General features: G+C 37.5%; 1 protein-coding gene across 5 annotated transcripts in view; it reads left to right on the top strand.

Moving 5' to 3' along the window:
• Positions 1 to 24102, top strand: part of ARHGAP15 (Rho GTPase activating protein 15) — a 492562-nt gene that overhangs the window by 54923 nt on the left and 413537 nt on the right. For all 5 annotated transcript variants that reach the window (XM_063318398.1, XM_063318397.1, XM_063318394.1 and 2 more), the window contains one exon: positions 12271 to 12345. In XM_063318398.1, coding sequence (XP_063174468.1) covers positions 12271 to 12345 — 75 coding nt within the window. The remainder of the gene's footprint in view (positions 1 to 12270; positions 12346 to 24102) is intronic.

Genomic DNA, 24102 nt, shown 5'->3' with positions numbered 1-24102 from the left:
ATTCTCAACCCACATTAATATACTTCATCTGTGCATTTGTCACTCACAGGTCAATCCACACTCATTCAGCACCCTCTCATTCTTGACCCTATCTCTTATTTTACCACATGTAATTCTTAAATAACCCATTCCCATAGCATTCAACTCATTCTTATCCTGATATATTTGGTTCTCATTTTCTTGTCACAAAGTAGACAGAAGCAGAACTACCTTGATTTTTGAGTCATTAATTTTCAGATATATACTTCTCACTGAATAAATTCAATCTAACTAATATTTGCTGTAAATCATTTGGGTCTCAAACCACAACATGGTATTGCAGTCATTCAAAGGTATATATAAAATTCATGTTGCCAACCGGCCTTCTTTTTCTTTTTTCCCTTTAGAAAACTTTATTAAAGCTTTTTCAAAATAAACACAAAAACTGAAAGGATTGAAACAAAGAAGCCTACAAAGAAAAAGAAACAGAACTAAAAAGGTGTGAAAAAAACACAAAACTACTACAAAGTGACTTCTGACTTTCTGTAACAAAGATCTACATAAATCAATATCAATCTCTTACTCCAATTCATATTACAGTAAACATTATTTCTATAAAGCCTCTAAATTCTCATTATTACGTTCCCTTCTAAAAGTAGTTTTCAGCCTTATCTGTTCTTATCCGTTTCTCTCGATTCTTGTGACAATTTGGACTCCACAAATTCTGAGAAATGCTCCAAGACTTGAATAACAGCATTGTAGAGATCTTTAAATATCAAATTAATTTCCTCCATATTTCTTAACAGTAAGATAGATTATGGTGCCCTCTAGTGCCTAAGGAAGGTAAAGTCATTAATGCTGCAACTGAACACTCTCTGCAGCCTTTTTGTCTCCGGTGTGGCCAAGCAGGAAAATAAAAAGTAATAACAAACAGCATTCCCACGGGAAAGTGAAACCAAATAGTTCAGAACTCCAATCCACAGATTCAGTGAAGATGAGAAAGTTTTGTATTCCTCAAAAATCACTTTAATAAAAAAAGCAATTAAAAAAACCAAAATTCTTTAAATCTCAATTTAACAAATTATATATAAAAAGCCAAATTACTTAATGATTTTAAAAAATAATGAGAGTCACCAAGAGATTCCACATTTCTTTGTTGTAGAAAGCCTCTCTTTGGAAAATTCAAACAAAAAAATCTTAGTGCTGTAGAAATGGGGTGGGCAGCTTTAAGGTCTGTTATGGCTTCAGAGCAGCTTGGGAAGAAGATGACAGCCCTGCCTTCCAGCTGATGGCTTACCGGTCAATCGTGAAATGCTGTTTTGCAGTCTTCTGGCTGTGATCAGCTGTCTGGAGAACACATGGTGTGATTCCTGGGGTTCTCCTTAATCCAAAGAATGCTTCTGGGCTCCAAGGAAGCCTGCCTGAGCCCAAGAAAAAAAGCCACACTGACAAGTCAGTCCACAGACAGCAGAAAAAAACATCTCAAGCTGCCATTGTCCCCACGGGAAGTCCCAACCAGCCTTAATTCTGTCTATAGTACATCCAGCATTCTCTGCTAATGGCAAGGAAACAAGACTGGTCAGTTCTGGTACATTTAGATCATACTTGCCCAGGTACAACTAAAGATTAGTGTTATCAAAGCACATTCAAGTTCTCAGTAAGCTAGGATCTGTAATTGAAAGGGCATCTTGCACGCCAGCATTCCACCAACTACCTGGTACATAAAGTATACTGATATACTCAAAAGCCAAAAACATATAATAAATCTAATCTCAGTTGGAGAAATATAATCATTGGCAATATAGAGATGTTGTACAAGGCTTTTAATCCAATGTTGCACTAGTTATCACAATGCTCATTGCATGGACTATTTCTGAATGAGGATTCTGTGTTCAAAATACTTAAAACATCGGCTGAGGCATTGTACTGCTTATCTAATGCCAATGTATATCACATTTTTAGTTCAATCGATAGTGTGCTAAGCTCCTAGCTAACCACTACCTGTCATCCTAGGAATGATACAAGGAAGGAATGGTATAACCAAGACTGCAGTAACAAAAGACAAGCTCTTAGAAAGCTACAGAATAGAGTTAGAGAGGAAAGGACAGATTCTTTGATTCAGTTATTGATCCAATCCCAATCCCAATCCCAATACAAGGAATTATTAAAGATTAAGAAATTATTGTACTATAGGGATCAAGGCCTCAGCTTAATTTTAAAAAAAAAATGAGAGGAAATTGTGGGAATTGGTGGCTAATAGTATTTCCACATAAACCCGATACTCCATGCGTGCATCTCAGCACAAAACTGCATCCAATATTTTCCTTTATACTATATACTCTCTTTCTCTCTCTCTCTCTCTATATATATATATGTTGTTGTTGTTGTTTATTCGTTCAGTCACTTCTCACTCTTCGTGACTTCATGGACCAGCCCACGCCAGAGCTTCCTGTCAGTCAACACCCCCAGCTCCCCCAGGGACGGGTCCGTCACCTCTAGAATATCATCTATCCATCTTGCCCTTGGTTGGCCCCTCTTCCTTTTGCCTTCCACTTTCCCTAGCATCAGCATCTTCTCCAGGGTGTCCTGTCTTCTCAAAGTACTTCAGTTTTACCTTTAATATCATTCCCTCAAGTGATAAGTCTGGCTTTATTTCCTGGAGGATGGACTGGTTTGATCTTCTTGCAGTCCAAGGCACTCTCAGAATTTTCCTCCAACACCACAATTCAAAAGCATCGATCTTCCTTCGCTCATCCTTCCTTATGGTCCAGCTCTCGCAGCCATATGTTACTACAGGGAACACCATTGCTTTAACTATGCGGACCTTTGCTGTCAGTGTGATGTCTCTGCTCTTAACTATTTTATTGAGATTTGTCATTGCTCTTCTCCCAAGGATTAAGCATCTTCTGATTTCCTGACTGCAGTCAGCATCTGCAGTAATCTTTGCACCTAGAAATACAAAGTCTTTCACTGCTTCTAGGTTTTCTCCCTCTATTTGCCAGTTATCAATCAAGCTGGTTGCCATAATCTTGGTTTTTTTGAGGTTTAGCTGCAAGCCAGCTTTTGCACTTTCTTCTTTCACCTTCATTATAAGGCTCCTCAGTTCCTCTTCGCTTTCAGCCATCAAAGTGGTATCATCTGCATATCTGAGATTGTCAATGTTTCTTCCAGCGATTTTAACTCCAGCCTTGGATTCCTCAAGCCCAGCACGTCGCATGATGTGTTCTGCGTACAAGTTGAATAGGTAGGGTGAGAGTATACAGCCCTGCCGTACTCCTTTCCCAATCTTAAACCAGTCTGTTGTTCCGTGGTCTGTTCTTACTGTTGCTACTTGGTCGTTATACAGATTCCTCAGGAGGCAGACAAGATGACTTGGTATCACCATACTGCTAAGAACTTGCCACAATTTGTTATAGTCCACACAGTCAAAGGCTTTAGAGTAGTCAATAAAGCAGAGATAGAAGTTTTTTCTGAAACTCCCTGGCTTTTTCCATTATCCAGCGGATATTGGCAATTGGGTCCCTAGTTCCTGCGCCTTTTCTAAACCCAGCTTGTACATCTGACAATTCTCGCTCCATGAATTGCTGAAGTCTACCTTGCAGGATCTTGAGCATTACCTTACTGGCATATGAAATGAGTGCCACTGTTCGATAGTTTGAACATTCTTTAGTGTTTTCCTTTTTTGGTATGGGGATATAAGTTGATTTTTTCCAATCTGATGGCCATTCTTGTGTTTTCCAAATTTGCTGGCATATAGCATGCATTACCTTGACAGCATCATCTTGCAAGATTTTGAACAATTCAGCTGGAATACCATTGTCTCCTGCTGCCTTGTTGTTAGCAATGCTTCTTAAGGCCCATTCAACCTCACTCTTCAGGATATCTGGCTCTAGCCCACTGACTGCACCATCAAAGCTATCCCCGATATTGTTACCCTTCTTATACAGGTCTTCCATATATGCTTGCCACCTTTTCTTGATCTCTTCTTCTTCTGTTAGGTCCTTGCCATCTTTGTTTTTGATCATACCCATTTTTGCCTGGAATTTACCTCCAATGTTTCTAATTTTCTGGAAGAGGTCTCTTGTCCTTCCTATTCTGTTGTCTTCTTCCACTTCTGCGCATTGCTTGTTTAAAAATAATTCCTTGTCTCTTCTGGCTAACCTCTGGAATTTTGCATTTAATTGGGCATATCAACCCCTATCGCTGTTGCCTTTTGCTTTCCTTCTTTCTTGGGCTACTTCTAGTGTCTTAGCAGACAGCCATTTTGCCTTCTTGATTTTCTCTTTCTTTGGGATGTATTTTGTTGCTGCCCCTGAACAATGTTGTGAACTTCTGTCCATAGTTCTTCCGGGACCCTATCTACTAAGTCCAGTCCCTTAAATCTATTTTTCACCTCCACTGCATATTCCTTAGGAATAACAGTGAGCTCATATCTAGCTGATCTGTGGGTCTTTCCTAATCTCTTTAGTTTGATCCTAACTTGTGCAATAAGAAGTTCATGATCTGAACTGCAGTCAGCTCCAGGCCTTGTTTTTACCGACTGTATAGATGTCCGCCACCTTTGGCTGCAAAGGATGTAGTCAATCTGATTTCGGTGTTGTCTATCTGGTGAAGTCCATGTATAAAGCCTTCTCTTAGGTTGTTGGAAGAGTGTGTTTGTTATGCAGAGTGAGTTGTCTTGGCAAAGTTCTATCAGCCTATGTCCTGCTTCATTTTGTTCTCCCAGGCCGTGCTTACCTGTAATTCCAGGTGTCATTTGACTGCCCACCTTAGCATTCCAGTCTCCTCTAATGAAAATAACATCTGTTATTTGCATATTGTCCAGTAGGTGCTGCAGATCCTCACAGAAATGATCTACTTCAGCTTCTTCAGCATGTGTGGTTGGGCATATATTTGGATCACTGTGATGTTATCTATACTTTATACTATATTATACATATCCTGAGCCAATAACAGTCTCTATTGAACTAACCATAGTAACAGAGTGGCCAGCTGTCTCAAAATCTGAGTTTAAGTAGCTGATTTCAACCTTGACCCTTTGAAAAGCCCCCAGAGAAGATACGATTCCAGTTATTTTATTGCATTTTCTGTCACTCTATATGTTATGACCTGTGGTTACAACAATAAACTTACTTACTTACATTGCTTATTATCCATATTAAGCTGTCAGTGTATTAGGTCCCTCTGAGTATAAACCGTTGTCGTTTTAATTCTGAAGTAGTATCTACACAGGTGTAAGCATGAAGGAGGATTCTCTCTTCCTTAAAATGTCTATGAAGTTTTGATTTATAACTGAATCAAGGGTCAAGGCCAGTGAAGCCATTATCATTAGTCTTCCACACTCTAGGGAACCGAACTGTGTCCACAGGACAGCACAGTTAAAAGGAGATGTAAGAAGGAAGAATGTTCCAAATATCTGTTTTTCTCATGACATTTTTTGACAGATTTTCACAAAAGAATGTGTGATACCCTTCCTCCAAGAGCAGAATGGAGTTCTCCTTATTAAGCAACATATAGGTGAAAGTATATGTTAGAAGCAGGAGTGACATAACCTCCTCTCCTCTCCTCTCCTCTCCTCTCCTCTCCTCTCCTCTCCTCTCCTCTCCTCTCTTCTCTTCTCTTCTCTTCTCTTCTCTTCTCTTCTCTTCTCTTCTGGTTTATCTTCCAGCCACAGTTTTCTAATGCATTGTCACTATTTTGTCACTGGGAGCTACAACCTTGCACATACTGAAATCTAATGTCCATGGTAGGCCTTATTCATGCAGTTTGGACATTCCTTATGGTCATGCTCAGTGGCCTGGCAATCCCAAAAGGCATGTGTTTGTTTTATTATACTTATCGCAAACTTGCACATGGTGAAGTTACCCTGTCAACCTTTGATTTACAACAAGCTAACAGGCATATTTTTTGCTGAAGCTCTGATTTTGCAGAAACTGACAATGAGTTCTTTCCTAGATATTGGGAGGGCTCTTGCGGAACAAAGATACCCTTTAGCTAACTTCAGGAAGGGAGACAAGGAAGGAAGGGGGAAAAGTTGCTGAGCAAAATCAAACAAAACCAGACTTGCCCACAGACTTGGTGAATGGACTTTTCAAGGCTCCGGGTAAAATGGTTGCTAACTGAAGAATACTCTTGAAATCGGGGAACTGCTGATCAAGTTAGCTTTCCCCCTAAAAGGAATAATCCAACCTGTCTCAGTACTTAGAAGGGAAATTAAAAACAAGCAAAAACACAAATCAAATCAAAACAGCCAAGATATTTTGTGGGATGCGGAGAGGGGTGAATGTAGGTGAAATTTTAAATCAGGACATGAGTTATGTGTGGCATTTGGATATATCTCTATCCCAAATGTTTTTGTCATAGTAACAGCAGCAGCAGTAGCACATCATTGCAACTAATATGCATTAAATGCCAAGGAGATGGGAGCATGCACTATACTGGTACAGCTGCTGGTAATCCTTATTCCAAGCTGCAATGGTTGCCTATTCTAAAACACCATCAGACTCATGAGTAGGAATTCAAAGATATCTGATTTATTAAAGAATAGCATGCAGGATCACAGAGAAAGCTGAGAATGATGAAAGCGTGCCAAATTCAAACTAAAAACCCTTGGTGCAAATGAAATCCCTCCCCCCGTAGAGTCTTCTCAAGTTCACAATCCCAGGTGCTCCTAATGGTTTCTGATGGTCTGCCGGAAAAGTCCTTGAACAGAGAAAATAACCCAAACACATTCTATTGTACTGATTTCACATACAGAGCTTGGTACAAGGTATCACAGCAGCTGCCTCCCAAACAGAAACGCGCGTTAGCGCCATGGCATGTGAAACGTTACGATGTATAAACTACATTGAATCAGTGAACATGACAAAACACTTGTATGCTGGAATAGCAGATCTTCAGATTTAATACTGTAATTGGTGAACTGTTAGAAAAAAAATTCCTTCCTTCCTTCCTCCCTCTCTCCCTCCTTCCTGGTATTAACATCTACATATAATAGCACCCTCACATAGTATAAATTGGATTGTCTGTATTTACAGAGATGATGGAATGAGAACCAAATTACATGTTACTTTGAAAACATAGCTGGCAGCTACATGTTTTTTTTTTCTTTTTACTCTCTATGGAAGAATATATTCCATTTGCTCAAGGCTGTTAATCTAGAAGCATAATTATGTCCACCAGAATGTGATTACACCTCCTCACAGACCTTGCCCATCAACATGACAAGGTCAAAGGTGGACAACCCACAGGACATTCACCATTGCCTCACACATTCTTTGAGAAGGCTTTAGTGCCACTAATAAAGATAGCCCTTGGATCTGTGATACATTTTGGTGGAAAGTTGCTTTTTTAAAATAGTACAAGATTACTGTACATAAATATATATTTCCTATATTTTCCCAAAGTGTTGTTTCTCTTCATTATTTGAAAATGTCAGAATAACTTTTAAGAACAAAGCCGCTAGAAAATATTTAGCATGGGACTTTACTAAATTCCTGTATAAGAAGCATGTCAGTCCTGAGGAGTCAGCAAGAGAGGAAAAAAAAATATATTGTGAATCTGAGGACATTCACTTTGCCTATTACTGAGCTGAAAAATGGTTCTACAATGTAGTTGTGGTTTTGCTTTATTACTCCTTATAACACGTAGAAGGGAAATCACTGTACTTCACACTCTGCATAGTTAATTGTCCTTTCATATATTAAGTTAATCAGATGAAAATAGTGCCATAGTGAAGGCAAAACTATCCATTTTTAATTTCACTGAGTTTCCAGCCATACATTCAGATAGTCCTATTTCTGTACCAGCTTGAAATCTCTTTCTCTCTCTCCCCGCTATCTATTTATCTAGAAAAAAATGTGAATTTTGTGATACACATTCCCCCAACATATGCATTTTGTCTAATAAACATTTGTTGTTGTTGTTCAGTTGTTAAGTCATGTCTGACTCTTTGTGACTCCATGGACCATAGCACACCAGGCCTTCCTGTCCTCCACTGTCTCCCAGAGTTTACTCAAATTCATGTTCATTGCATCGGTGATGCTATCTAACCATCTCATCCTCTGCCATCCCCTTCTCCTTTTGCCTTCAGTCTTTCCCAGCATCAGGGTCTTTTCCAGTGAGTCCTCTCTTCCCATTAGGTGGCCAAAGTATCTGAGCTTCAGCTTCAGTATCTGTCCTTCCAGTGAACAGTCAGGGTTGATGTCCTGTAGGATTGACTGATTTGACCTCCTTGCAGTCCAAGGGACTCTCAAGAGTCTTCTCCAGCACCACAGTTTGAAAGCATCAATTCTTCGGTGCTCAGCCTTCCTTATAGTCCAACTCTCACAGCCATACATCACTACTGGGAAAACCATAGCTTTGATTATACACAGCTTTGTCGGAAAGTGATGTCTCTGCTTTTTAATATGCTGTCTAGGTTTGCCATAGTTTTCCTCCCAAGGAGCAGGCACCTTTTAATTTCATGGCTGTGATTATCTTGGAGCCCAAGAAAATAAAATCTGTCACTGCTTCCATTTCTTCCCCTTCTATTTGTCAGGAAGTGATGAGACCAATTTTTTTTTTTTAATGTTGAGTTTCAAGCCAGCTTTTGCACTCTCCTCTTTCACCCTCATCAAGAGGCTCTTTAGTTTGTCTTCACTTTCTGCCATTAGGGTGGTATTGTCTGCATATCTGAGGTTGTTGATATTTATTCCGGCAATCTTAATTCTGGCTTGTGATTCATCTGGCATTTCTCATGATGTGCTCTGCATATAGGTTAGATAAGCAGGGTGACAATGTACAGCCTTGTCATACTCCTTTCCCAATTTGAACCAATTGGTAGTTCCATGTATGGTTCTAACTGTTGCTTCTTGACCCGCATACAGGCTTGTCAGGAGACAGGTAAGGTGGTCTGGTACTCCCATCTCTTTAAGAATTTGGCACCATTTGTTGTGATCCACACAGTCAAAGGCTTTAGCATAGTCAATGAAGCAGAAGTAGATGTTTTTTCTGGAACTCTCTTGCTTTCTTCATGATCCAGCGAATGTTGGCAATTTGATCTCTAGTTCCTCTGTGTCTTCAAAACCCAGCTTGTATTTCAGGTAGTTCTCGGTTCACATACTGCTGAAGCCTAGCTTGTAGGATTTTGTGCATAACCTTGCTAGCATGTGAAATGAGTACAATTGTACTGGAGAAGGAAATGGCAACCCACTCCAGTACCCTTGCCAAGAAAACCCCATGGACAGTATCAAAAAGGCTAATAAACATAGCATACAATAACATAACATAGCATACAATAAATTATATTGTATGCCAATTTCACTATTACAGCCATCACTATGTTTATGCAGTAATTTAGAGCTGCAAACTCAAACAGCTTGAGCAGCTTCTCCAATCTCTGTCATGCAGAAGACATCACTTGAAGCGGTTTATTTCATATCTCCAGCACAGTCAGGGTTCAAAGCATAAAGTCTACACATTGCAAAGACTTGTAGAGACAGTCCCTTCAGTGATGTCACCCGTGCAACTTGTAGAGGGGAGAAGTTCACAACTGTCCACATGTTCTATGTACATAAGTATTGATTACACAGGGCTTTTCTATGAATTTATTTGTAATATGCACACTTTTTACTGAAGAATGTCACAAAATTTGGAGACGTGTGAGCTTCAAAATAGAAGTTAATTTTAGCTCATATCTGAGAAATTAAATAATTTGTTAAAATGCAAATTATTTGGCTGACATTTGATTGACAAAGTAATGACATTTCCCCTGGTCTTTACTCTGTACCCAGTTTTTGACACTTCATAATATAACTGATGCTCACTTGCCACTAACACAATTAAATTAAATTTCAGCATATTTGAATATCATGCTTAACTGTTTCCTGCTGAACTCAGAGAAGAATGTTGACTGAACAAAGTTTCATGTCTCTCTGCTTAGAACTGCAGCTTTAAAGTGCTTCATTTTTTGGCTTTATCACCTTCCAATGCCTCCTCCTCGTATCATAGGTGAAGCAGTATTGATGAACCCCTAAAAATGATGCAATTAGAATTTTCTTTAATTTTGGAGCGATGAAATACAATTGTACAGAATTTTGCTGTGATCTATGTAAGAATATAATTAAGAGTGGGAAATCTTTAAGTGAAAATATGCAGACCAGAATTAATTAATAAATATTAGTTTCAGATCTTCAGATCTTAGCATATTGAACAGTGTGGGGGGAGAGATAAATTGAACTAATTTACATTAAATTTATACACATGCATCAACTTTAATTAAATATCAACCCCCAAATTCAGTGGAAGGTCTGAAATCATATAGGTTTTCACAACCACATCAGTAAATCATTCTTATTTACTCTCCATGCTAATCAAACAAGAGCATGACACTTCTGAAAACAAACTTGCAAAATATAGAAAATTTGGTTTGACATTTTTTGTTCCCCAAAGGAGGGACTGCTGCTAACAAAACTATTTCTTACAAAGGCTCGATTGCTTAAGACACAAAATATTAAGACAGAAAACACTTTAGGACACAGCCATGTCACCAGCTGTTATTCATTCCTAATGAAATTGTTAAGTAATATTTTTTTATAAGTAGGTCAGTGAAACTTTTGAATCTCAGAAAGTGTTTCATTTGTGAGGTTTTTCTCCTCTTTGTGATAGAGAATTAAATTAAAACAGGGTAATTAAATAATTAAATTACTGGGAATGTGCAGAATCTATCCTCTCTTTCCCTCTCTCTCTCTGTCAGCCACCCAGCTCCATAAAGCTCTGGGCAGTGTGCAACATTAAAGACAGTAGAAACCAAAATAATAACAAAAAAAACATTTACTTCTTGGAAGGAAACATTCAAACTAAAATAAATCCTGAAAGAGGCCCAACATCCACCTTAACCTAGGGAAAGGCTAATTTTCAAATCCTTTTTTAAAAGGCTCAAGGTAGATGCAATACAGATCTCTAGGGGGATGCTCTTCCAGTTGGCAGGCACCATGACAGAGAACATCCCCTGTAAATTCTAAGTTGTAAACCTTAAAATGGTAGTACTTACAAAGAAATATGAAAAGAGTCTGCATGACAATATATGGAAACATAACATTTGAAAGTACAACCTTGAGAGAGTCTCTGGATGAATTATGAATATTTTGAAGCATACCATGCCTGCATATAAATAGGATGTAGTACAGCTTCTTATGAACTCTCCTTTACTAGGGAAGACAACAGTGAATGTAATCGGAATCAGTTAAAATTAACAGATCATTTAAGTCTTAACTTTAAGATGTTTGGGAATAGTTGCTATATTAGCATGTATATATGCTATTCATTCGTTCATTCATTCATTCATTCATTCATTCATTCATTCATTCATCCAGTTTGTATACTGATGAATAAAAAGACCAATGATAGTACATTTTAGAACACACACATGGCTCTGAACTTAAATAGCCTTTTAAAAAAATCATTACAATAGATTATTAATACAAAAGCAGCAAACCATTATAAGATACCAGTTACCAGTTTACATCTACATCATCCTACCTTAAAACATATTTCCATTGGTTTCTCTCTCCTCTCCAATGCTGTCAAAACTGTTTAAATATTAAGTACTGATATTTTTTAAAGGATGTCATCCATGCCTCTCAAAAAGAAAGAGTGCAAACACTTAGAACTCTTTGTGGACCTTTATTTTCACCACTTTTGTCCTCCCAGATATACAGTAAATGTGCAATCCAACCTTCTCTCCCATTCTCACACACCTTGGCTGCTGTTGATTCCTCCCCCCACCCCCCGCCAATTACCTGGCTGAATAAGAGCTATAGATGTGAAGAGAATCTCCTCCATAAGCAGGTGGGGGAAGGAGTAATTTGAAAGCAAGAGATGGTTAACCGAATCGGTTGATGGATTCATTGCTTAGCCATTTGCCAGTGACACCATTGGAAGAGAAATCACATTTGAAAGAACTTGGAATTGGATTCAAAACTAATCACACCATAGTCCAAATCTTTTTAAAACTGTTATTTTACACAAGTCTAATTATGAATTGATCTGGCAATGGTATGCTGTTCTAAAAATATACTTTACATAAGTCTTTGAAGACTATTGAGCTGAAGCATGGCAATGCTTTTAAATATCTTGTACAAGTGTCAAATGTTACAATGGGAGTATATTAATTTTATTTACCTGCAAATGTTCAGCCATTAGCACAGCTCAAAGTGAATGTTTTCAGCTAAGTTATTTTCAGTCTTTTCTTCTATGTTAAATGTTGTTTGATTTGAGCATATTCTGACTTGTAAATGAATTTATTTCCAGCTGTCTCGTCATAGAAGGAATCATTCCCAACACAATATACCATATTCTGACTGCATTGGCCCATTGGAACAAATGGTAAGCAGTTGTATTATAGTATTTACATTGTATTGTCAGTTTTATACTTTAGATTTTATTAATAAAAACAAAACATATGTTTGAAAGATGAATACCTGTGGCTCCAGATGCCTTATCACCTTAACAGGGTAAAAGGGAACTAAAGATCTGAGCAAAGTTGGCAAATGATACACAGTTGCAATTACATATTCAGTTAAGAGAACTAAGAAATGACATTTCAGCATTCCTAGTAAATATTTATTACTGGGTGATATTGCTTTTCTAAAACCAAGTGGTTTGTTTTAGCAGATTAAATATAATTAGCCAAGATGCTAGATGTGCACTTCACTTTTAAATAATTTTTCAGTCAGTGAAATAATATTGTACAATAGAGGCATAAATCGGTCTTGGTGTTATCCTCGCTACTTGAGCTGAGGTTCTTCAGGTGTATAGATAAATCACAGATAGGTAAGAACTTGATAAATTGTTTAAAATAGAAACCAATTTTGGAAGATGGCATCAACTTCAACTGATTCCTGATTTGGGGGAATGAAGGAGGAGGAATTGAATCCTCTTTGCTGTTGCCCTACATGCATTTAATTACTTTATAACCAATAGGTAAAGGTAAAGGTTTCCCTTGACGTAAAGTCCAGTCGAGTCCGACTCTAGGGGGCGGTGCTCATCTCCGTTTCTAAGCCTTGGAGCCGGCGTTGTCCATAGGACACTTCCGGGTCATGTGGCCAGCATGACTCACGGAACGCCGTTACCTTCCCGCTGAAGCGGTACCAATTAATCTACTCACATTTGCATGTTTTCGAACTGCTTGGTGTGCAGGAGCTGGGATTAACAACGGGAGCTCACCCCGCCGCGCGGTTTCGAACCGCCGACCTTCCGATCGACAGCTCAGCGGTTTAACCCGCAGCGCCACCGTGTCCCGCTTTTATAACCAATATCAAGTGGAAATCTAGGCTGTTTTTGTGGTTATTGCCACCAGAGTCCAAAAGGCTGAATAGTTAGGTACTATACATCTTGGTAATTGAAGCAGTAAAGGAGTTTAACTTCCTTGGCTCTAAAATTGATCAAAAGGGTGATTGCAGCCCTGAGATCAGAAGACGTATAGCGCTTGGAAGAACAGCAATGATCAGTATAAATAACATCTGGAAGAATAAAGATATCAGCCACCTGACCAAATGCAGACTAGTTAATACGATCATATTTCCAATAGCTACATATGGTTGTGAAACTTGGACTTTGAGGAAGGCAGATAGAAGAAAGATGCATTCAAATTGTGGTGCAGGAAACAACTGCTACGCATCTCATGGACAGCGAAGATTACCAACAAGGAAGTTCTAGATAGAGTCAAACCAAAAATATCCCTGGAAGCCAAGATCACCAAACAAAAACTGTCATACTTCGGTCATGTTATGTGAGCCAACTCACTCAAAAAGACAATTATGCTGGGATTGGTCAGTGGTAAAAGAAGAAGGGGCTGCCCTAGGACTCACTGGCTTGACACTATCAGAAGGGACACTGGAATGACTTTGATGGAACTAAAGGAAGCTGTAAGAGATAGAAAGGCATGGAGAGCATTGATCCACAAAGTGACCGAGAGTCGGACATGACTGAACGGGTAGACAGACATACATACATCTTGAACTAAGATTTTTTTCCCAGACAGTTCTTACATTTCTGGGGTAAATTCTAGTTGCAACTATGACAAGTCAAAGTGACAGTGTCACACAAATACATAGGCTTATCTCTGACAATAACTTCCTCAGATATTCTTGCAAATATGTTTTGCAGTTAGCAAATACCAAACAAGGAGATCTATCTATCTATCTATCTATCTATCTATCTATCTATCTATCTATCTATCTATCTATCTATCAAACTTGTATGTTGCTAAACTCCCAATTTATGCATGTATACTTCTATTTCATTACAAAAGAAGAAGGTTGCTCATTGGCACTTATAATCATTCCCAATCATGCTTTTTATTGCAAAATTTGCATACTCAAAAGTAGAGAAATGGCCATGATCTTCCAGTATGTCTGTGTCTAAGAAAAATGTGTTGTGTGCAAATCTTCCCCATATGACTGTTGCCTGATCCCAGAAGGGACAATGAAGTCATTAGGTTATTTGTCCTACCTACATAGTTCTTTCATCCATATCTTACCAGAAGAGGGTACAGCCATATTCAGTTATAGTCGAATGCAATGAATGGAAATGAAAATCATAGAATCATAATACTCAAAGGAATTGTGGAAATCTACTAGTCTAGCCTTTGCCCAAGGCAGGAATCCTCATATCATGCAGATGTCAAAATTTTACTTGAAAACCTCCATTTTTGGAACACCCACAATTCCAGGAGGCAGGCTGTTAAGTTGTTCTAACCATCAGGAAATTTGTCCTTATTTTGAATTCTGGGGAACAAATGGTGAACTGAAGACAGCTCCACTGAGAGCAGAGCTGACAACTGCAGCAAAATGAAGAGCTGGTTAGCGGACTGGCTGTTTGTATTTCCTCTCTGGACCAGGAGAGGACTTTGGATCACCCACAAGTGCTCCAGACAGTTGCTCCTTGTGAGGAGACCTCAAGACAGCAGTTTCTGGTGGTTTAGAGATGAGGGAATAGCCAACTTGCTCAAACTGTGGTCAGTTCCTTTCTTGACACTTGGTCCTCAGACTTCCTTTTCTAATCACTTTTGGTGCTTGTTAACGCCTTTTCAGCTATTGGGAACCTTTGGATCAACATATTTTATAGCACTGGGTGAGTTTACTTCCATACTTAGTGAAAGAAGTTTTAAATACAAGTTTAAGGACTTAAAAAAATTGGGGGGGGGGGCAAACAGCAAAAGGGTGATTAGAACACTGACTTTGGAAAGTTGCAAATGGACTAAGGGTCCAGACGGATTTGAAATAAGATTTTGAAATTAATTATAAGAATCCTTCCCATGAGAAAATGCTGTTGTTATGAATTCTTAAAAATATATATGATAGGATGGGACATTGAAAGTTAGACACTAGAGGGAATCAGAAGGAACTAAAGATTACAGTTAAAGGAGAAGAACACTTAAATCTGACTTACTAATACAGAATTGAGCAAAATACTTCAACACTGGACACATCGAAGGATATTTGTGAACAATGGACCCAGAAGTTAATTTTTAGAGTGTCTACCATTATAGATAGGCTGTGTTTAAAAGATGTTATGGAAGAGGAACAAGTTTTTCTGGACAAGACTGAGACAGATCTGAAAGTGGATTTAAAAATGACAGGCCACAAGAATGATACGGAAAAAGATGCTACACTGGATATACAAATGAAATTGGCTGATATCTTAATAATTAAAAGGGATATATAAATAACAGACCAAGAGAGTGATCTGGATAACTTTTCTATATTGGATTTACAAAAGACACTTGTTAAAGTTTGGAAGGATTTTGTGAGAAGGGACAAAGAAAAGATTAAAATAAATCTAAGGCATTATTTGAAGGGATTAAAGATCAAGATTATTAAAAGTAAAAGGAAGGAATATAACATTGGTTTATTTGATCAAGATTAAAATAGATATATTCTTATCTCTGGTAACCCTTAATGGATTTTTGCTGATCAGGACTGAACCACAAGGTTTTAAGAATTTGGTTATAAATAAGTGATAGGATATAGGAAGAAGAGATAATTTGTTGTATTTTAAGAGAAGATGATAAATTACTAAAATTGTTTATACTTGTGATGAAGGGGGAGGTCATTTCATTATATATTTATTTTCTTTTTCTTTACTATATTCTTATATTTTCTCTCTTTTCTATTTTTCTTTCAACTCTTTTCTGCACTTTTTCTTTTTTCTTTTCTTTTTTAGTTTTTATTAGCTTTTATCTTTTTACTTGTAATGTTTAATAAAATTACTATTAAAAAAGGAAATTTGTCCTTATTTCAAATTTGTATCTCAGTCTGTAAAGTGTCCATCCACTAGTTCTTCACTGTTGTTAGCTATGGAGAATTAATCCACATATGTACATCATTTCCACACTTGTAGTGAATCTGCAATTATTTTCAGATGAATGAGATTACAGTCTCCATGGAATTAGTAACCCTTAAATTCCCAGTCACCCACAGAATTATAACCATGCTCAACTGAATAAGGTCTTACCCTCACTGCCAACTTTCCCCATTAACACAAGGAAGTCAGGTTAACAGAATGCAGTACAGCATAAATTCCCATCTCCCTTCTATATGTTCCACTACCTATAAAGTGAAATGAGATCATGGGTAAATATCTATCATCATTGCATTAATGTATTAATTTGGTGAAGGAAATCTTTGTCAATTGGAGTATTTGTTTATTCCTGGAAGAAATAATTGTCTAATTCTGGTCTAATTAACTATCTAGATTACTTTTCTGAAATAAATCAACCTCTCACTATTATTTCTTTTTTTAATAAGAATTTTATTAAGTTTCAAGCAAAGATAAAAGTTACAGAAAAACAAAAAAAAACTACAAAGAAAAAAAAACTAAAAAAGTGTAGAAACACACGAGAATTTTTTTTTTTCAAAATTACAAAAAGTAGTGACTTCCAAATTTTAACAGCAAGGATATACAACAATTTTCCATAATCAATCCCTTACTCTATATTAAACCAAAATCACATTATTTCTATAAATCATTCCATTAGCACATTCTAAAAATCACTAAATACAGTTGTTCCCTTCCCTTATATTAAAAAAAGAGAAAAAAATATAAACCTCCTAATGAACTCCCCCCCCCCCAAAGATAACATTTATTTAATTTTTGTTATGTGTCTGGTTTGCATTTGCTTTATTTATTTATTTATTTATTTATTAAACACATACCTACATAGCTTTATAAACTTATATCCAACCTCTATTACTTTTACATATAAATTTAATCATTATAATTATAATACAAATGTTAAAATATGCACCCCGCCCCCAGGACCAATATTTTACTTAATCATTCCTCTTTCCAGAAATATAATAATTCTTGTGAAGGTGTACATCCTTTCCCTTTTAATAAAACAAACATATTCCCTAACTCTGCAAAATCATTTCGACTCTGTAACCCCCTTCTAACTTTTTAATATTACTTGTTAATTTATCATTAATTGCATATCCCACACTTCTTTATACCATTCCTCTATTTGATAATCACCTTTTACCTTCCATTTTCTAGCTATCATTAATCTTGCTGCCGTCAGTAGATTGGTAATTAAATCTTTAGAGGCTTGAGTGCATCTAACCTTGTCATATATTGATAACAATGCTATATCCGGACATACCTCCAAATTTTTCCCAGTTATCTCATTTATCTCTTTAAATAACAATTGCCAAAACTTCTATACCTGTTTGCAACTTCACCACATGTGGAGGTAAGTGCCAGATTCCTTGCATCCCCTCCAACATAATACTGAATATTTTTTATCTATTTGATTTAATTTTACAGCTGTCAAATACCATCTCCAAACCAATTTTTTTAAAAATTCCTTTATCCTTACATAGTTTTTAAAATGTGCATATCCCATATCTTCTCCCAACTCTGATTACTTATTTGTTGTGTTAAATCATAATCCCATACTGATTTAAGATAATCCTGTTGATTTTCAATTTTTAATAATATAAATTTCACTTGTTTCACCTTTTATAACTATATTTTCTTCGTTACATTCTCTCTCTAAAATCATCTTCTCAAATCTTGTATAGCCTCTACATTCTTTATTTTCATTTATCCACTTCTTAATCCATTTCTCTAATTGTATACAATGAAGCCAAGATATCTTTCTTCCCCTTAATACCTCTCTTATTCTATCTTTACTATTCATTTCTTTCACCCAATCCTTTATTTGAAATATTTTCTTCTCCCTCAATTCCTTTTCCAATTCTTTCTTTAAATTTGTAGGGAATTTTCCCACCATCAAAACTGGGGTCAATGGGGAAACAACTGGCATTAATTTTTTCTTTATATTTTGCCCAAATCCTTAAAATATTTTTTTAAAAAGGAGTTCTTGGCTCTTTCCAGCCATTTCTTAATTGGTTTATTAAAAAATACGTTTTCCAATTTCCATTCCAATTCTTGCATTTCCATCTCCATCCAATTCAACTCTCCTTATCCTACCATTCCATCTATAATATATCTTATTTGATTAGCTACTGTATACAATATAATCTTAAATTCGGGAGCCCCAATCCTCCCATTTATTGAGGCTTGTACCATCTATTTTTATTCACTCTTGCTTTCTTATCTCCATTACAAAAATTATTAAACATGGTTTGCCAGCTCTTCATCTCTATCTCTGATACCTTAATTGGTAACATCCTAAATAAGAAATTTATTCTAGGTAAAATCTTCATGCTGATAATTGCTATTCTGCCAAAACATGATAGTTTAATTTTCCTATACTTCTCCAACTACTTTTTAATCTCTTGCTTTAATTTATGGAAATTTTCCTTTTCTAAACTATCTAGTTCTCTTGTTATATTTATTCCTAAATATTTTATCAAATTCTTTAACTTAATATTATTTTATTATTACTCATAAACCATCACTCTCTCCTCTTACTGTAATTAAATAACATCATTTCTGATTTAGACCAATTTATTTGCAGCCCTGTCATTTCCCCAAATTCTCTCAAATGTCCTTCTATTCCCTCTAATGACTCCAGGGGGTTTTCAATAGTTAATAAAGTGTCATCTGCAAACAAGCTTACTTTAATTTTTCCTTTGTTCCCAATCCCTTTAATGCTTTCATCCCCTCTAATGACATTGGCTAAAATTTCTATGATTAAGGTGAATAAAATCGGGGAAAGGGGACAACCTTGCCTCGTACCTCAGGCTAGTAAAATTTGATCTGTCATTCCATCATTCACCACAACCATTGTAGTATTTCAGTATTTCGTTAATATAATTGATTTATCAATTTTTTAAATCTTTCACCAAATCCACAGGTTTCTATTATTATTTTTAAAGCTGGCCATTCCACACAATCAAGGGCCTTAAATAGATCCAAGGCTCATTAAACCTGCTTTCAATCCATTCTTATATATTATATTTATTATATTCAGCACTCATCCAATTAAATTTGACATCTGCCTTCCCACTACAAAGCCACATTGATCCTTATTAATATATCTAAATATAAAAGTATTTATTATTTTTGTCATTATTGCCATCTTGCTGCTTCATTGAGAGAGTTAACTGAGTTCGGTCTTGCTGTATTGCCACAATCTCCTCTACTCTTGACCTGACAGCCTTGCCCTGTGTTCCTGGGTGGACTTGACTGAATTATATTGCCTATTAATAAGGACTCTTTTCTGTTGTAAATAGTTGGTTGTTAATAAAGAACTTCCTTTTGTAATTCTGCCTGGCCATCTCATAGTCTGAAAAGGACAAATATTTGGATGGAAAACAAAGTCTAAAACTTAAAAAGATTTTTTTTTAAAAAAATTGATCCCAAAAATAACAATAAGCACCAAGAGAACCTGCTTCTCCTTGCTGTAGAAAGCCTCTCTTAAGGTTTTTTGTTTATTCGTTTAGTCGCTTCCGACTCTTCGTGACTTCATGGACCAGCCCACGCCAGAGCTTCCTGTCGGTCGTCAACACCCCGAGCTCCCCCAGGGACGAGTCCGTCACCTCTAGAATATCATCCATCCATCTTGCCCTTGGTCGGCCCCTCTTCCTTTTGCCCTCCACTCTCCCTAGCATCAATTGGGTGATTTAGGAATGGGGTGGCCAGTCTTAGTGTCCCTTTAAGGCTACAGCACAGCTTGGAAATGGTGATGTTCCAGGCTCCTGGCTGCTCTTACCAGTCAAACGCGACAGTAGATGCACATAGATATACCACAGTACATACAAAGAAATAAACATATGCTAGCTAATCCTTTTTATAAATTAAGTAACTAAATTAGGTCCTTGAACCTTCTGCCTTGTTTCTCTGTTTATTTCTGTTCAGGGCTACTCCTTCATCAACATTTCCTTAACTGCAGAAAAGGCAGCACTGAAAAAACAAACAAATGATGGATATTTATTGAGGCAGAAGAGATAGCAAGTGCTGTAAGGCCATTTCATGTTCAGTAATCTCATATCATCCATCTGTGAAATGGCTGAAAAGATAACTTGAATTATCTTGGGGTGACTGTGATGAAACTATTTTAACAGATGGTTCCCAGCACAGTAGACATATAATGTGGTCAGGTTCAGATGTAGTAATCTTAATTTCTGAACTGTGCTCTTATATGAGACCAAGGGAAAAGATAAGATGAAGGCACGATACAATCCCAATGCCTACTTTTTATCACTATTAAGTTTGCATCAATACAATATTGCAATTTCCAGTTATTTCCAGCTTCTGTTGCATAAACTAACCTTCCTAATCTGGTGCCTTCCAAATCTGTTGGATTACAATTCCCATGAAGTTTATCCATCTTGTCTAAAAGCTATTCTTACTAAGGTTGATGAGAATTTTGGTCCAAACATCTGGAGCTCACTAGGTTGGAGAAATCTAGAATAAATTACATAGGCTAGGAAATAGCAAAGAAATCTGAAGCTTGGATGGTAAATAGAAGCTTTCTCCAATTTAGATTTTAGCCAGAGGAAAAATAATGTCTTTTGCTCATATCCTGAAATGTACAGTATAAATATATAAGGTAACAAAGGAGAAGATGAATAAACCAGATGTTTACTATAATCTTGGTGCTACAGGGTGGGGAAAACATGAGTTAATTTATGGGAACTTAATTAAAAAATGTGATCACAGTATGGAACAGTACAGATCTAGAAACATGGGGGATACATGTTTTCCTTCTGAAACAATGACCTTGAGAGAAGTTTGAATGGTATAAACAAACCCATGCATTAGTACCCTGAACAACAGTTTTAAAATTCTCAGGGGCTCATGAAGAATATGCTTAATGTAGCATATGTGTTGCCCAACATGTTTCAAAATCTCAGCTGTTCATATGCTTTTGTGTTTATATTTAAAAACTTGCTAATAAAAACAAACAATATTATATATGAATCTTTTGTGGCCTTGCTTGAATATTTTAATTTAAAAGTGTCTATTAAGCTAATAAACATATTTTATTCTTACAGATAGTCTTATATTGAGTCGTGCAACAGTTTACTATCCAGTCAAGCCTGCATTCTTTGATGTTGATGATGTTACATACATATGTTACATATATACAGTACATATATGCGTACATAGTTGAGCTCAATTGTTATATGACCTGAATCAAGCTCTAACCATTGTGACATATAAATTCTACTATTTTACTTTAGACAATTTGTTATACTTTTATCTGCTTTGGCCAGATCCCTCCTCAGCTACTGTTTCCAGTTCTGGGCACTACATTTTAAGAAAGATTCAGAGAAATTGAAACAGGATCGGAGAAGGGTGAGGAGGGTGATTAGAGGACTAGATATCAAGTTTTATGAAGAGAAATAAAAAAGGTGGGCAATATTACTCTTCGAATATCTGAGAAGATGTTGCATAAAGAAGGTCTTCAACTGTTCTTTCTTGTTCTAGACTCAGAGTAATGGATTTAAGTTAGATTTAAGTTAGAGGAAAATAGGTTTTGACACTTAGGAAAAAAAGTCCTAAAAATAAGAGCAATTTGACAATGGAATCAATTGTCCAGACAGATAGTACGGTTCCCGTTCATTGAATATCTTCAAGTGGAAGCTAAACAGCCAATGATCTGAGATGCTTTAATTTAAATTCCTGCAAGGAACAGCCGCTTGGAGGCAATGCCAATTCTGGATTCTATGATTCTAATTTTTTATTGTGTTCTCTGTGAGGTCCATATGTAACTTGCACCACATCAAGGGTGCATCACTTCCTTTCATGAAGGTTTCTCTGTGTCCTTTGTGTAAACACAAATAGTGGGCCCATAACAAAAACTAAATTTGTCCCTCCGGAGATGGGCGGTGACAAATTTGATAAATAAAATTTATGTAAATAAAATTTATATTAAATTTATATTTAACTAAGTCAATACATTACTATCCAAACGTATTAATTTTTAGAGTTACTATATTTTAGCTTTCCGAAAATAAAAAAAGGGGGGGGGACACTGCAGAAGTGATTGTCTTTGCATAGAGAACGCATGGAGAATGGTGTGAGAAATTTACTTATTTATTTATGCATGTATACCCCACTTTCTTTCTGAAAGATCAAGGTGGCATTCAGGGAGTTCTCCCCTCACTCTGTGAGGTAGGTTGGCTTGAGTGAAAGATTGGCCCAAAGGCCCCACTGAGCTCAGTACTCAAAATTGGGGCTGCAAGCTCAAAGTCCAGCACATTCATTTCCCACGTAGAACTGCCACTACACACTGTGCACACACACTCATACATCCCAAGCACATGGTCATGGACATTCATATCTCCCACTGTGCATCCTGCCCCTTTGTTGCCCACTCCTTGCAGCAGTATTAATAATCTCAGCAACAGCAACAGATGAAAAAAGTCTGGCTCCTGAGCCAGGGGGTGGAAGAGGCTGCAGTCTGGTTTAGGAGGGCAGGGAAAAGCAGGGGAAGCCTGGGTCATGGGCTAGGGATACAGACTGGGCAGGGAATGGAGAACAGGGTTGGCACAGACAGAAGGCAGGCATGGACCCAACAGGGTGAGGGGGAAAGGCAGAGAAAAAAGGAAGGAAAATGGACAGCAAGAGAAAAGAAAGAAGCAGAGTGTCAAATGAGTGAGAGGAAAAAAGCAGATGAGGGGCATGGAAAGAAGGAAGAGGGTTGTGGGGGTCAAGGCTGCTCAGAAGTCACTCAAGTGCATTGGCTTTTAAACTGTGTGACCCAATTACCCCTTTTCCTAGTCTTGAATAATGTCATTACCCCTCCCCCCCAAAACAACCCCACAGACTGCTGTTTTACACAAGCATCTGAGCAGCAGCAGTCCCAGACTGGATCCTCAACCCACAGAGGTTAGCCCTGTGAGGTATTCCAGACAAGAAGCACAACCAGGAGTACTAGCTCCATCTTTATTGTAAGGTTACATTAACAGAAGCTTGCAAGACTGAAAGTATTTCTCCCCTCCTTTCCTTTTATTCTCTGGAAAATGAGGGAGGGTCCCTTCTGAAATGGTTCCCATGCTCCCTCTGCTTCTGTGGGCTGATATATATTTTACACACCGGTTGTCCACTCTGTGGCTCTCCCTCCTGTCTCCCATCATCATTATCCAAGCAAGCAATTACAAATTGCTCCATTACCCCCAGGATATGCCTAAATAACCCCCAGTTTAAGAACTGCTCTAGTCTCAGGGGCTGCTAAATAGTAAAGAACTGGCTCTGCCAGCTCTATTGCCACCACACTGAGCTCCTAGCTGCAGAATAGCGATTGTCCCACTTGGCATGGAGGCCCACCTCTGCTGTCAACTAGCTCACAAAATTCCAGAAAATTTAACCATCAGCTCTTGCAAGCTGGTGAAAGTCAGCTCCAGCACACTACTGTCTAGTCTTTTAAACAAGAGTGTGCAGTTTTAAAATCTTTTAAGCTCCCCGGCTGGATAAAGAGATCAGGGTCCAAACACCAACCTTGCCAGGGAAGTAACAGATATATGGTAACTCTCATCCATCCCCCCCCCCCCCATCTTGAAACATTAAAAATCACAGGGTCTTATCTTACCCCTTACTTTTGGAACTGTACGTGGCCCTGGGCCTGCAGGTTGTACCCTTTGCAATGGCTGTTCAATGGTTTCTGGCTGGAGGCCTACCCACAGGGTTGAAACTCGTGCTCCACAGCAAATTGCCCCACCCACC

This window comes from Candoia aspera, chromosome 1 (assembly GCF_035149785.1).
Source record: "Candoia aspera isolate rCanAsp1 chromosome 1, rCanAsp1.hap2, whole genome shotgun sequence".
Taxonomy (NCBI): Eukaryota; Metazoa; Chordata; class Lepidosauria; order Squamata; family Boidae; genus Candoia; species Candoia aspera.
The sequence above is the reverse complement of the archived record's forward strand: the minus strand, read 5'-3'. Positions and strand labels throughout refer to the sequence as shown.